At 53.2% G+C, this 15,372-nt stretch overlaps 1 protein-coding gene across 1 annotated transcript in view; it reads right to left on the reverse strand.

Annotated features, from left to right (window-relative positions):
* Positions 1–15,372, reverse strand: part of SLC16A2 (solute carrier family 16 member 2) — a 36,257-nt gene that overhangs the window by 5,457 nt on the left and 15,428 nt on the right. Inside the window, exon 2 of the mRNA XM_039571859.1 lies at positions 3,501–3,645. Coding sequence (XP_039427793.1) covers positions 3,501–3,645 — 145 coding nt within the window. The remainder of the gene's footprint in view (positions 1–3,500; positions 3,646–15,372) is intronic.

A 15,372-nucleotide genomic window follows, 5' to 3' on the forward strand; every position in this document is an offset into this window, starting at 1 on the left:
GATTTTCTAAGGTAGGGATGGTGGGATATTTTTAGCTAGAAATCCTTTTAATTTTTCCACTGAAAGGACTAATTGAAAACATTCTGCACCCAGCGTTTGGAAGCAGAAGGCACCAACCCTGCTGGTTATTAGGCACGGAGGAAGGAAATGTGGTGTTTCTGCCCAGGCTCCAGGCTGGTTAATTAAGTTCCTCTTCTTTAAGCTCCTCCAGGAGCTTAAATTAGACAGTTAATAGATCTCATTTGTACCTTAACATTGGTGGCTGCACTTGAGGAGGGAGTGAAGTGGCTGCTCTACAGAGCAGATGGAGAGTCCTGAGAGCCCTTGGAAGGAGCTGCTTCCCAATGGCCAGCCCAATTTTCCCAACAGAAGCAGCTGTCAAAGGAGCCTGGATTTAGGCAGCACAAAAAACCTGTTGTGTTTCTCCCCAGATGAAGGAATTTTTTCTTCATGCCCATGCCATACACGCAGCTGCAGCGGTCTGCCATGGGATACTGCCTGCGAGGGAAGCGTGAGGGAAACCTTTGGGCAGCTCAGGGTGTGCGCTCCCACCCTCAGAGCAATGCTGAGTGCTGCTCCCAAAGCTGGTCAGGAGACAGCAGCCCACATCTACCAGAGCAGCTGGAAGCTGGGAAAACCTTTACAAGCACATCATTCCTTCCATTACACGCTCATCCCTCCAGCCTGCCAAACAGAAAGCAGAACACGGTCACCGTGCCCGGCGGCTCCGAGACAAATGACTGTCATGAAAGGCAATTTCCATCCACTCCGGAACGAAACCACATCAGAAGCCCCCTCTGTGGGAGCCCGGCAGGCAGCTGGGCCATGTGGGCCCTGTCCGACCTCCCACGCACCAGCCCTGGCTTGGTCACAGCAGCCCTGGTGCTGCAGCTAAGGTGACGTGTTGGGTAAGTGGAGACAAACGCCACAGTTCCCATCTGCTCCCCAGTGATGCTCAGACACCCCTGCATGAGCAGGGGCTCCTTCCAGCCATGCTTCTTAGCCAGGATTTCCCAGCCTGCTTACTGGGAATCAGCCAGCTGCTCTCCGGTGGGAAGGGCGGCACCGTCTCCTCGGATTAGGAGGTTGCCAATGGATAATTGTGCCTCCTGGGACAAGGAGGTCTCCCTCCATCAGCTTCCTCTTGCTTCCAGCTCTCAATGGGAACAGCCCTGGTTCATCCTTGCTGGCAGAAGTTTGGGGGATTCCTCTGTGCAGGAGAAACTGGGCAGAAATCACGGAGGGGAAGGAGAAGCACATGAAAAGGGACCCAGCCCTCCCTACAGAACAGAGGAGGAGGGCTGGGAGGGCATTGGGGGCATATGAAGACAGCCCTGCTGATCCGGCCATCATCTCCCATTCCTCACACTACACCAACACCTTAAACTGGAGGGAAGCTGAAGCCTTAACTGGGATTTCTCTTTTCTTGTGAGCACACAAGGTCTCTGGTGGCTCGAGCTGGTTACAAGTGCAGGAGACACCTCCGAGCAAGGCAGTAGAGAGGAAAAGCCTCTCCTTGACGCCATCCAGCCTTCCCCAGAGCTTCGCTTTTCAGCATATTTGGCTTCTTTAGTGGTTTTCATAGAAAATTCCCAATATTTTGAGACAAGAGGCACTGAGCTGGGTGCAGGGGTCTTGCCACACAGTCTTGGTGGCTCAGAGGGTTTTTGGAGCAGCTCAGTGCAGTGTTGGGAACTGCTGCTCCTCCATTTGGACAAAACAAACCCATTCCAGAGAAACCAGGAGACAGAGGGGGGATGATGATCCACCTCTGCCTGGGCCCACCAAAGCCAGGCTTTGGTGTCCCTTTGCACCCGTGCTTGTAGCACGGGGGGATGATCTCCAGCTGCGGCGGAGGGACTTGGCGAGAGGGACCAAAAAAAGCTTCTCTGTTGTTCTGGGAGAGCAGGAGCCACAAGCCCCGAATTTCAGGAGCAGCCTTCACCATCCGGATGGAGCGCTGCCAAATCCCACAGCCTCCCTGCTCTTCCTCCGGCCCCGCTCGGCTCTGCCATCGCAGCTTCCCTCGCTGCGGTCCAGCTGCAAAGGGGCTCCTTTCTCCCTTGAAAGGCAGCCAAAGGAATGTGGTCCAAGAGCGAGGGGCAGGAAACGGGGATTTCTGTAGCTCTCCTGGAAATGGTATTTCTCTCTGCCTGTACTGTTTGACTTTTTTTTTGAAGCCCAACACAACAAGCCCCTGGCAGCGGTGTAGTCCCACGAGCCCTTTTTTTTTTGCACAAATATTTTACAACAGAGCAGGGGGAAAAAGTCCAAGCTCTGTTGATTAGAAGGAAAGCAGGATTCCATGGGAAGCTCCTGTGATCTGCATACCAGGCCACAGCTTCCCTCAGGACCCACTGCACCTCTTATTGTTACCTTTGGAAACACAAAGGGTGGCACCTGAGGAGGAAGTTGCAGGCAGTAGTTCCTTCCATGCCACAGCCCAAGATGGTTTTAGCATCCCAAAAATCCCATCTGCAATTGGCCACAGTCCTGGAGGCTTTGCCTGAGGAGCAGAACTGATCCCCACTCCCAGCATAATGGGGGGGATCCCACAGAGGAGGGCTTGGGCATCCAGGGAAAAAGGGCTGGGATGAGCACAAGGGTCTCACTGACCAGGAGGAGCGCAAGCAAGTCGCCCTCTGGAAAACTGGTGTGTATTTGCTTTAGAAACCCACTCCTTGAAGCATTTTAATTAAAACAATATTGATTTTAACTGAAATCCAACCCAAAGCAATGTTTTTATTCAGAAAAAGTGGGGCAAATGCTGCTTTGGAGGTGTCTCCGTAGAGCCTCTGAGACTGTGTTTAATAAGCGTCACATAAATTACCCCAGACGTGACCTCTTTTTGCTCCCTCAAAGATGCCAACCCCGATTTCTGGGCTGGAAAGACACACAAGGTACACCTGCCATCCAAATGCACATTGGCCAGCGCCTGCCAGCAGAAATTCATGGCATGGGGTCAGGCATGGAAAACAAGGAGCAGCAGTGGCCCTGTGCTGCCGCAAACACACGAGCCAGGGCAGGAACACCACAAACTGCTCCAAACCCTGTCTGCCTTCCCCTCCCTGTCTGCCCTGCACAGAAACTCCCTCTTAGGCGTACTCTACCAAATATTATTTTAAGCATTAATTTACTTTCAGCACCAAATGTGAAAACGGTTGCAAAGGAGAACATTTTTCTCTGTGAGTGCCTCTCTGGAGCTGCCTGTGAGAGGCAAACCAACCTCTCCTGCTGTTTTACAGATCAAATGAGGGACCTAAGTGCTGAAATCCCAGAAAATACAGTCCCTTGCTTGGGGAAAACCTGCTCTCCTTTAATCTAAGGACACAAGGTTCAGTTTGGAGGGGAACAGGCTGAGCACACGTGGGCTGTAGGGATGCCAGGACACCTCTCACGTGGATGGGAACCACCTGCTTTGGCCCCAAAGGCAGCAGCAATGTGTTGGCAGGGAACAGGGAGGAAGAGGAGCTCTCCAAGGAGCTGCTCCACAGCCTTACTTGGTGAAGGAGCTGGAGAGAAGCCCGATGAAGGCGATGGCAGCTCCCGTGGCCGCTGTGGTCCTGCAGCCAATCCGGTCGGTGAAGATGCTGACGATGGGAGAGCAGAAAAAAATCATTCCCATGGCCAGGGAGCCGACCCATGCTGGGGAGAGAGAGGAAAAAGGTGATGGTCAGGGTGGGACATCACACAGGGGCAGTGGGGAGTCAGCCAGGGACCAAGTGCAGTTTTGAAGGTGCCTTGGCAGAGAGGCAGCCCCATCACACCGTTAATTAACAGTGTTAAGTGCTGTTAATTAACAGCACCGCTCACAAATGACACAGAGCCCACTTGTGCTGCCCGGTGGCACCACAGACGGGGCACAGTGAGGGAGCATGGACAGGTTTTCCTTGTCTTCCTCTCTGCTGGGTTTGTGTGTCCCAGGGAAGGCACCGAGTTTCAATGCTTTTTCCAAACAACCTTTGCTGCACACGGGAAGATGCCCCACTGATGCCACTTCCACCAGGAATCCCCCCAGCTAAAAGCCCCCTGAGCTCCTCCAAGCCCTTTGCTCCCCAGCTTTGGCTAGGAAGAGTTTCCTATCCTGCGTTACAGCCCTGCATTCCCACACTCACCCAACCCCTCCCTCGCTCCCCACAGGCAGCACTCCTCACCTTCCCCTCTCCCCACGTTCAGTGAGGATTCCTGGTTGCAGCTGAGCTGATGGAAACACGTTTATCCCAGGTTAAATTCCACCCCTGGCCCTGCCAGGCAAAGCCCAAGTGGCACCATCATGCCCTGTCTCCTTTGCAGCCCACTCTGGAGAAAACCACTGTCTGTCTGTCTGACTTCCTTTCCAGAAACTTTAATTGTTCACAGATTTTTTTCAGCCCATCATAGAATCGTTAAGGTTAGAAAAGCCTTTTAAGATCCTCAAGTCCAACCATTGCCCCAGCACTGCCAAGCCCAGCACCAACCCACGTTCCCAAGTGCCACATCCACACTGCTTTTCATTCCCTCCAGCGACAATGATTCCATCACTGCCCTGAGCAGCCTGTGCCAGTGCTTGAACACCCTTTCAGAGAAGAAATTTTTCCTAATATCCAACCTAAACCTCTCGTGGCACAACTTGAGGCCATTTCCTCTTGTCCACCATCTTTTCCTCCCTGCCCTCCACCTTCTCCTTTTAATTGTTTATGCGACTATTTTGGGGAGGAAAGGCAGGATTTCAAGAAAAGCAATGTGGTAAGGAAAAGAATTTCAATTCTAGCAGCTCTGAGGAGAAGCAAGAGGTCCCCTAGGTGGTGTGTGGGGCAGAGCAAGATGGACAGAGGGACAAGGGGCACCAAAGTGGGGGGACCTTCTGGAGCATCTCCAAGCTCCAGCTGCTGGCTCTGGGCTGCTGAGCACAGCCCCGGGACATGTGGTCCTTTTAACTTTTCTTACATCTTTCAGGGTTGGGGTTTTTTTGCACCCAAGCCAAGGGCTCTGCAAACCTTTTCAGCACAGCCCTGCACAAAAACACCCTCATGGTCCTTCCAGAGCCGTGAGATCTTCAAAAAATAGCCAGGTCCCTATTAAAAGCAAATCCCAGCTATAGAACAGCCTTTCCAACCTCTGCCTTTCACAAAAGGACCACACAAAGAAGCTCTCCCGAGGCTGGGAAGAGCTGACCCTTCCAAATTAATTATAAGTTCACAAGGACCCAATTTACTTCAAAATCTTCCTTAATAAATGCAGAGTGGGGCAATAAAATGAAAAGCAAGGGCTGCGCGGGAACCTCGTGGGACTGGCTGGGCTCTCGTCTCAACTCCAGGCAAAAATACGAGAGAGGGGAAGGGAGAGGGAGAGGACCCCCCTCTCCAGCTGATTTTCTTGGTTATAAACACAAGGCACAGTGTAACGAAAGTCCCTCTAATAGGATTAGGTGGCACGGATCCAAAGAGCCGTCCAAAACAACTCTGAGAGGGGGTGAGGGGTGGGAGGCACGCCAAGATGGGAAAGGCTCGTTAAATTGGATAATATACTTCCAGAAATGTTCCTTCTACTCCAGCCAAGGCAGTAAAACGTTAGATGGCCCCGTCATGTTTGAAGTTTGTTATTTTTGGAAATTACTTTAAGAAACGCGGAAATAAAAGCATAAAGCGAAGTATTAAATTTAAAGGGCCAGATTCGGATCTTAATAACCCGGGGATTTGCATGCAAATAGGCAGGATCAATCTCTGGCCCCAGAAATGCACACTCACCTGCAGAGATCAAAGCAAACCCAGGGCAGGAGGCTCAGCAACGGGCGCTTAAAAGCTCCTCCAGCTCTGGGTTTGCAAAAAGGAGATATGGCTCAATTAAAATTGGTAAACACACCAAAAAAAAAATGAGTCCTGTGGCAAATTGCTCTACCTTAGAGAAAGGGCTTACCACAAGCAATGAATAAAAATAGGCTTGGGGAAGAACATCCAGTTAAAATTAGTAAGAACAATAGCCTCACTTCCAGAGCGGGGTTTTGTCTTCCCAGCGCTTCCCAGCGAAGCCCCGGGAAGCCGGGAGGGCTGGGCGAGCTCCAGCGCTGGAAGGAAACCTCGGCAAAATCTGGGGGCAGGAGAAAACCGCCTCAGTGCTGCCTCCAATCCCAGTGTGATTCACATCAGCACAGCCCCAGGGAGTGGGGTGCACAACTTCCCCCCCTGTTTCATCCCCTGTGATCTCCGTTCACCTGGGTTGAGGCAAGGATGGAGGGAAGTCGTGGCAGAAAAGCCCAATTTGGGAAAGAAATGGAGTTCAGGTGAAGCCTGAATCCAAACCCCCCCTTTTGGGCATAGTCCTTGGATCCACTCCAGGGAAAGAAGGGTTTATTTTGGGCAATCTGCGGTATTGAAGTTTCTCCTGGACTTTGCTGGATGTGAAAGGCAGAGGCAGCCATTCCTCCAGCGGGAACCAGACAGGGCTCAGCACCTTCCCTCTTACAGCTTCTTCAGCGCTGGAGAAGTTACCTCTTGATTTAAAGCCCATGGGAGAAAAAAGGGGGAATTTTTACTTCTGATTTATACCAGGTTTGGATGAGCCTGGCCACACCTCCTACCCTCTGTGGCTGATAAGCTGGGCGAGATATGGAAACACACAGACAAGCCCACACAGGAAGCACGGAGTCTTATCAAGCAGGTCCTAAAAGAAGCAATGGAGCGAATCCAGCTGAGGATGGGGATGGAAGAAGCTCAAAAGCTGCCAGAATTTCGACAGGGATCAGGTTAAGACTTGATTGTGTTTTAGGGTGCTGTGAGTCCAACCAGCTCCTGGGAGCACCAGCTGAAGGAGCTGGGTTTGGAGGTGGGGTGCCATGGGGCGGCCTGGCTGGTGACAGCCAGGTGACCCTTTCTCCAAGGGATGCCTTGACAGAAACACAAATTGCTTCAGAAACCACATTTTTAGTAATAATATATAATAATTTTTATTTTAATAATAATAATAGTAATAATAATAATAATAGTAGGCATGAAAGCACTCTGCTTTTGGTGAGGTGAAATGCAAATGACTTCTGATTTGGGGGTTGCTGATACTAGAGGTGACTCAAGGTGTGTTGTCCCTCCCTGATGACCACCTCTCTGCTGGCCCTGCTTGGCACTGAGAGTTACCTCAAGCCCAGACCTGTCCATCCCACCCTGCTCCCACCACAGCCCCTCCTGAAGGGATTGAAGCAGCATCTGGAGAGCTGGGACCCTCCAGGGCACACGCCCTGCTCCAAGGGGCTGGGGGACAGCACCAGCCCCAGCTGCCACCCCAGCCCAAGCCACCTACAGAGCTGATGGAACCTTCCTGGTGGTCCCAGGGATGTTCTGGATAGGGGAAGAGCCCAGCATGGGGCTGGTGCTGCTTTGCTGGAGCAGAGTTGTTGACCAAGGAGAACATTCCACTGGCAGCTCTCACACCAAGAGGAAAGCTCCAGCTAAAGCTCCACAAATTGCTCCTTCCCACCTTGACCTAACAAAGGCAGCCAAGCTGGTGGCCCGTGGCTGATCCAAAGCAATGTGGCCTTCAACACGGACAGGGAATACAGAGGCTGAAGGTCTCCAAGGGGAGCAGTGATTCAGTGGTGTAGGAGATCACAGAATCAGAGAATCAGAAGGGTTTGGGTCGGAAGGGACCCTAAAGACCACCCAGTTCTACCCCCTGCCATGGGTAGGGACAACTTCCACTGTCCCAGGTTGCTCCAAGCCCCATCCAACCTGGCCTTGGACACTTCAAGGTGTTGGAATAGCACGGCCAGGATGATCCATCCTTCCTGGCACCCTGGGTTCTGGACAGAGTGAAAACTGCCAAGGTGACCCATTTGCCCACCAGCCCAACAGCACCAAGCTGTGCCCACAGCGGAGGAGGGACCAGGAGTGCTTTGTTCACCTTCTTTTCCTCCTGCCAGTGGGTGACAAAGCTCCTGTGGCAGAGGAGGACAGGCCCATGGGTGTTGGGGGGCTCAGCTGCCCTGCAGGGAGGCTGGTGATGCTGAGGGGTCCCTGAGGGCTGTGAGCACCATATCTGTGTGTGGGCAGGGCTCCCAGGGTCAGTCCAGGTGGTCCCACCTGGACACCAGATCAGCTTGCTTTTCAGCCAGACCATCCAACAGGATGAAAAACTCCCCCGTTGCTGGCATCGTCCTAAGCAGAAAAAGGTTTCTGAGAGCAGAGCAAGGTGGGAGCAGGAAGGTGAGAAAGGAAGAAAATCTCACCACTCCTGAGACGCAGATCCAAACCCCGCCGGTATTTAGCTCATTGTTGCAAAAAACATCATTAAAAAAATCCGACTGCGGCACTTGAAGCCAAACCTATTTGTTCCTTTAACACCGAATCTCCAGGGAGAGAGGAGGAAGGGACGTCGCTCTCAGCTGTGCTTCCCCGCTGACCCAAATACCCCGGGCTGGAGGGATCAAGGGCCAGGAGGTGACCTCAGATCCGCCGCTCGAGGAAGTGTCTTCCCTCGCTTCCCGCGGCTTCTCCCGCTCGCGCCGCGCAGCTGGGACAGGGTGGCCTCTGGAGGGGACGGGGACAAGATGCACAGGGTCACCTTCCCCAGGCACCTGGCATATCTCAGAGGAGAGATGAGGCAGCCAAAGGCAATTCGCCTTCTGCACCTCTCCTACAAGAGATAAATCACTTTTTAACTCATCCCAGGCACAAGGAAGCTCTGCTGCTGTGACAAACCTCATCAAGCACCTTCACAGCCCTCCCCAGCCCTACCTGGCTGCAGTTTTGGGAGGCCAGGCAACCTCGTGGCCCTTCCCAGGCAGAGGCTGTGGGGGAGCAGGCGGCTGTGCCCCCCTCGGCGGGGCTCCCACAGCACATCTGGAGTGAAAACCAAGCAGCTGTTTCATCTCGTGCCCTTGAAGAGCCATTTGCGTCATCCCCCTGGGCTCTCAAAGCGAAGCCTGAACCGCTCCCAGCGGCTCAGCCCCATGTGCTCAACACCCCCCGCAGGCCGAGCCAGTCCCAGGGACGGACGGTCACGGCTTAAATAAAGGCAGATGCAAAAGCCAGAGCTGAGGAGGACACCACGATGCACGGCGGGATGGGAAACTGAGCTGGAGAGCAGCAAAACAGAGCTGAGGAGTTTGAAACTGAAGCTGGGGAACCCCAAATCGAACCTGGGGAGCACGAAGTTGAAGGTGGAGAGCACAAACTGAATCTGGCAAGCATCAAACTGAGGCTGAGGAGAATCAGAATGGCCCAAAATGAAGGTGTGGAGCCCCAAACTGATGCTGAGAAGCCCCAGACCCAAAGCTGTGGAGCCCCAAACTGAAGATGAGGAGCCCCAAACAAAATCTGAGGAATACCAAACTGAACCTGGACACCACCAAATTGAGAGCCAGAAACCAAAGATGGGGAGCACCGAACAGAAGATGAGGAGCCCCAAACCAAAGTTGTGCAGCCCCAAACTGAACTTGGGGAGCACCAAACTGAGGTTGAGGAGCTGCAAATTGAAGCTGAGGAGCCCCAAACCAAAGCTGTGGGGCACCAAACTGAAGCTGGGGAACACCAAACTGGTTCTGAGGAGCCCCAAACCAAGTCTGGGAAGAACCAAACTAAAGCTGTGGAGCCCCAAACTGAGGAGCCCCAAACTGATGCTGAGGAACCCCAAACCAAGGCTGGGGAGCTCTAAACTGATACTGAGGAACCCCAAACCAAGGCAGGGGAGCACCAAACTGAAGCAGCCAGGCTTCTCTGGATGGGAGCTGGTGGTGGTGGGGCACTGTGGTGGCAGCCACTGTGCATCATGTGCAGCTCAAAGCCAGCTAAACTCATTAATTGTATAGCAAGCCCTGCTTGGTACCATACCCTAAAGCTTCAGAACAAAGTCCTCCTTTATCAGGTTTGGCTGACTTCTCCCCCCCAAAACCCCCCCCCTCTTTTGAAAACAATTCCACAACAGCCTGAAAATTGAAATAAATAGAATTATTCAGGGGAATTATTCAAGGCCAGGTCTGGCTAAAGACCCTTTCAGTACCCTGTTCACGGTGGTATTAGGACATAGGGCAAGGAAATATGTGAATGTTGTAGAAGTGGACACTCCTGTCATTGTGCCATGATCCCATGGCCATGGATAAGGCAACAGCTTCCCAGTGATCAGACCCAGCAAGTGTCAATCCAGTCTTTGCCCTAGGGGAGCTTTAAACCACTGATTTAAACTGGTTCAGGAGCACAGAGCACTGGAGCAGAGCAGGTGGGGAATGCACTTGGCTTTAAAAACCCCACCACACCTCTCCTGATCGTGTGTCTCTGCCTCCCCTCACTCCCAAGGATGCAGGGGACTTTTAAGAGCCGATGCCCAGGCCACCTCCTGTAACCACTAAGTGACAGATCCCAGCTTATGTGAGAGAAAAGTCCCGAAATGAGCTGCCCTGTGGCCACACTAAGTAGAGATGGAGACAAATCTGTGGTTTTGCTTGGCAAGCAGCAGGCACAGAGTGTTTGCTTGGGGTTCCTGCGCTCAACATCCCGGAGAAACTCAGTCCCAGCCACATTTTGCATCCATTTCATTCCAAACCCATAAAACTCGACCCTGGCTAGAGCAAAATGGCATTAGAGCTGGTTTCTGGGCTGTATCACATCCTCCCCATCCACAGCCTCAGCCTCGGAGGCTCCAGAACTGATCCAGAAATGCAAATTCTTGTGAAATCCATCCAAAAGCAACAAGGCAGCATGTGCTCTGCAGCTGAAACCCACCATGTGCCCAGGCGGGAGTTTTCTTCCCAGCACTCCACTCCACAGGCCAGGAAGGTTTTTCTTCTCTGCGACGCCTCTGGGTTGCAATTTTTGAGGGATGATTCACCTACCACACACTAAAGTTACCCAACAAACAGGAGCTGCAGCTACAACAGCTCCTCAACACGGGCTGTGTCCCATCCAGACGGTTTTCCATGACCCACATGCCCAAGGAGGCCGAGGATCTTGCTACTCCAAGCTCTCCCGGTGCTGTGTGAGTCCAAGGGATGTTGGGTAGGTCCATGTTCCCCCATGTTCCATCTCCCTGGGTGAGAGCCCAGGGCTGTCTTGGCGTTCAGCTGCCGCTGGGCAAAACCAGTGCCCTCCTGCAGCTCCTGCCCAAATGAACTGGCAAAGACTCTTTAGCACTGGGGGGAGGGCGGGGAACAAATCCTGGGGACGAGCATCTCCCCCCTCGACTGCGCTGTCAAACTCCTCGCCAGCCCCTGGCTGCGTTTTCCTCCAGCAATTTTAGGAAAAACAGAAAAGTTCCATTTTAATTGGTGAAAATTCCCTCCTCCCACCCGTGGAGCACCAATCTGTAATTAGCCTTTCATGTAAAACGATGTTTATTCCTGACGGAGTTTATCTTGGCACAAACACGCGCTCTGAAATGTGCACACATTTGAAGACTCAAACCCTGCATTTAATTCTCTATCTGCTTGTTAATCCTCATTGTTCCCAAGCCCCTTTTCAAAACACACCCACAGGGAGAAGAAAGTATTTATATATATATTTATATATATATATGTGTATATATATATATATATATATATATATATAAAAACCTCCTTCCAGCATCAGGACACCAGCAGCGAGTGCAGCATCAGCCCAGGGTCCGGCTGCCCCCCGGATCCTGGTGCTCTCCCAAACACACAGTGCCAAGACCTCCTGATTTTGTCCATCTTTCCCTTTCTTTAATACACATTTTTCTCCCCAGCTGCGATGCTCCTCCATGTCCCCCTGAAATACAACTGAAGGATGGGAGTCCTGAAGTAGAAAGATGGGAAAAGCACCGTAGGGAACCCACCAAGAGCCCCCAGCTCCACTTTGAAGAACCTGCCCTCAACAGTGGCAGAATCCAAATTTCATGATTCCTGGGCTTAACGTGGAGTGATTTGGGATTTACACTCTCCCAGAAGTAGCAGCCACATCTCCTAACACAGCAGCTCGAGGCTGGACCAGCAGCCCCCAGGATCTGGGGGACCAAAGCAGATCAGATCCTTCCCCTCTGTCCAGCTCCAGGTGCAGATGACAGCGAGAGAGGGGCGGTCCTGAGTGGCTGCCAGTGGCTGCTCCAGGTCATCCCATTTCCAACAGGGCAATAAACACAATATCCACCTCATAAAATGGAAGGGACAGCAAAGGTTTGGGATCAGGGACAGGGGCAATATCAGGGTTGGGATTAGGGTTTGGGTTAGGGTCTGGATCAGGGTTAGAGTTTGGTTTAGGGTCAAGGTCAAGGGACATCGCTCTCCCAGTCCAACACATCCTGGTGGATTGGGGTTTCCTCCAAGCCCCTCACCCTGTGTTTTTGGGGAAACAGTTCCCACTGCTGAAGCCAGGCAGGTCCCAAAGCTGATGGCAATGATTAACTCTGGTGGGACACTGTGGGTCAGCTGTGGCCCCAGCCACTGACTGCTGCACGTCCTTTGGAAAAGCCATGACCTGGCCAAACTTCACTGGGCTTTGACTATGATTAACCTCCCCCAGTCACTGGTACAAGGTCACAAAGCCTGGGAACAGCGCAGCGCTCACACCCCGCCACGGCCATCCCCCGTCCCCAACAGTGAGGTGAGACCCCCTTCTGCTTCTCCAGCCCCAAAATGTGTCATCTCCTCTGAACCCCACCATGGCCACCTTATGTAACTGGCAGAACTGGTAACCAGTTCCTGCAGCCACAGACAACTGAGAACACAGTGCAGCTGAGGGACCGGGCTGGTGGAGCCTCAGGAATTTGCCCTGAAGCTTCATCTCCTGCTCACTAAAAGGGCAGGAGAGATGGAAGGGGGAAGGGAGGGATGGAAGGGGGAAGGCACCTGCCAGGACACGAGAAGCAGCACCAGGACTGGGCCAGCAGTGCTGGGATACGTGATCAGCCAGAGCGAGCCACCATTTCCCAGGCTGTGATCCAGGTGAGCGCTGCCACTTTTGGGGGCACACCTGAAAGTCCTGAAGGGTTGGAGCATGACTCTGGGAGCACCTCGATCCCTGCCCTGTCAGCTGCCCCATGTGAGTGGCTGCTGTGGCTTTTCCTGGCTGGAGCAGCTCAGCCAGCCCTGTGATCCACCAGGACACGGAGCCGTGGCTCCTGGCCAGAGCAGCCTGGCCTGCCCTGTGATCCACCAGGACACGGAACTGTGGCTGCCGGCCAACATGCCTCGGAGCAGATGGCGAAGCAGAGCTGGCTCATGGGCCAGGATGAGGGGCAAAGCCAACAGAGCTCCTCACGCCAAGGTCAGGGGTTCATCTCCCAGCCAGGCACAGGCTCCACGTGCATCCCTACAGGAGCCAGTGCCTGGCACTGGTCCACCACTGCATCTCCATCTACATGGTGGCATCATACCTGACACACAGGATCCCAAAAACCCCCAGCACCTGGGGCATCCCAAACCCTTGATGCCTCGGGGAGAAGATGGGATGGATCCTGGCCACCAGTGGGAGGCAGGTTGGGCTCCCCTCCCACAACAGAGCTGGTGGTCCAAGGCTGCTCCATCCTAGTGAAATCACTGGGCACTCTCTGTCTCCTCTGCCCCCTCCCACCAACCCCTCCCAGGCTGTGTTTGGGAGCCCTCCTCCCTCTGCGGTGAGACGGGGGTGAGAAAGGATGCTTTTTTCCAAGCTGGAAGAGACAGAAAAGTTTCCCTCTTTGCCAAATTTCTCCCGAGCCATCTTCTGTTTCCCATTAACAGCGAGGAGAAGAAGGAACCCCGCGGCCCAGCTCCACGCTCCTCCCACCGCAGCTCCCATGGGCACTTGTCCACATCCCAGCAAAAAAAGGAGACTTGAACCCACGCAACCTGGCTGGCTGTGACCCAGGGACCCGCAGAGCGAGGACCGGCGGCGGGTGGAAAACAACCCCCCTGCTCTGCTCTTACATCTCCCCCACGGAAACTTTCCAACTCCAGTCGCTGGCAGGAGCCAGGCTGATCCCAGCTGAATTCCTTCCACTTACCAGCAAATAAATAGCAGTTAAATGAAAGAGAAAAACACCGTTTTTTCAAAGGGGAAAACAAAGAAGTCAGGGAAAATAAATGGAGGCGAAATGTTGGGCTGGTCACAGGCTCACAGAGATCTTTTTCCTTCCCAGTTGGGTCCTTGTCAGCCTTCCCTTTCAGCTAATTAAGGGATACTCAGAAAGAAAAACACTTCCAGCCCTTTGCCAGCCCTGAGCATTAAGGGGAGAGTCCCAGCAGGCTGGACACCAACCCCAGGAGCCCTGGCCACAGCTCCTCACCCGCCCAGGCACTGGTTTTTTAGACAAATAATTGCCACTGCAGGACATCTGCGGCCTTCTCCCAGTCCTGGCAGATTTCTGCACCAGCCTTTTCCCCAAACCCTCTGGTGGTGGGCATCTCCAGTCTTGGAATCATAGAATTATGGGGTCGTTTAGGTTGGAAAAGCTCTCTGAGGCCACTGAGTCCTACCAGTGTTAACCCAGTTAACCCAGCACTGCCAAGCCCATCGCCAAATCATGTCCCCTAGTGCCTCATCAGCACTTCTTTTCAATGCCTCCAGGGTGTTTAATATATATCTACACCTTCCCCTAGACAAGGGCTAGTCTTCAAGTATTTCTCCCAACCAACACCTTCCCTGCTGCAAAGCTTTGCAACCCGTCCCTCACTGGACAGAGAACACAATTACCTCGGTTTTTGCAACTTTTTGGGGAGCTGAAGGCAGTGATGCACCTTCTGTCCTCTCTCAGGAACAACCCCAGCGCAGGTTTCAGCACTGCACATTCTCCCTCCTCTCTTCCACATCTCCCAGTCAAGCTCAATCCTTTCCCATTGTGTGGTGGACGGGGATGGGGATGGAAACGGGGATGGGGATGGAGATGGCATGAAATTGTGTCAGGGGAGGGTTAGGTTGGACATCAGGGAAAGCCTCTTCCCCCAGAGGGTGGTGGGCACTGGACAGGCTCCCCAGGGAATGGGCACGGCCCCGAGGCTGCCGGAGCTCCAGGAGCGTTTGGGCACCGCTCTCAGGGACAGGATGGGATTGCTGGGGTGTCCTTGCAGGTCTAGGAGTTGGATTGGATGATCTTTGAGAGTCCCTTCCAACTTGGGACATTCTGTGATTCTATTATTCTGTGAGATGGCCATGAGGATGGGAATGGTGTGGGAAGAGCCAAACATCCCAAACACCCATCAGCCAAGGCTGGAGCACCCCCAGGATGAATGAGATGGGAAGAAAACATCCCTGTGCTTTTCCCAGTGCCAACCACACGCTCCACTGGCACTGCCAGCTCTGCCCTGCAGCATCATCTCCAGAGCCACCCCCCACAGCCCTCCAAGCTCCAGAGGGGAAAAATGCTGTGGTAACCTCAGCCTCAGCCCCACTGGAGCGAACATCCCGAAATGGAGAGGGCTGGGATTCCTTCCCTGTGGCACCCGGGCAGAGCCGCCCACCCCAACATTACCAAAATATT

The sequence above is a fragment of the Corvus cornix genome, chromosome 4A (assembly GCF_000738735.6).
Source record: "Corvus cornix cornix isolate S_Up_H32 chromosome 4A, ASM73873v5, whole genome shotgun sequence".
In the NCBI taxonomy this organism is placed as follows: Eukaryota; Metazoa; Chordata; class Aves; order Passeriformes; family Corvidae; genus Corvus; species Corvus cornix.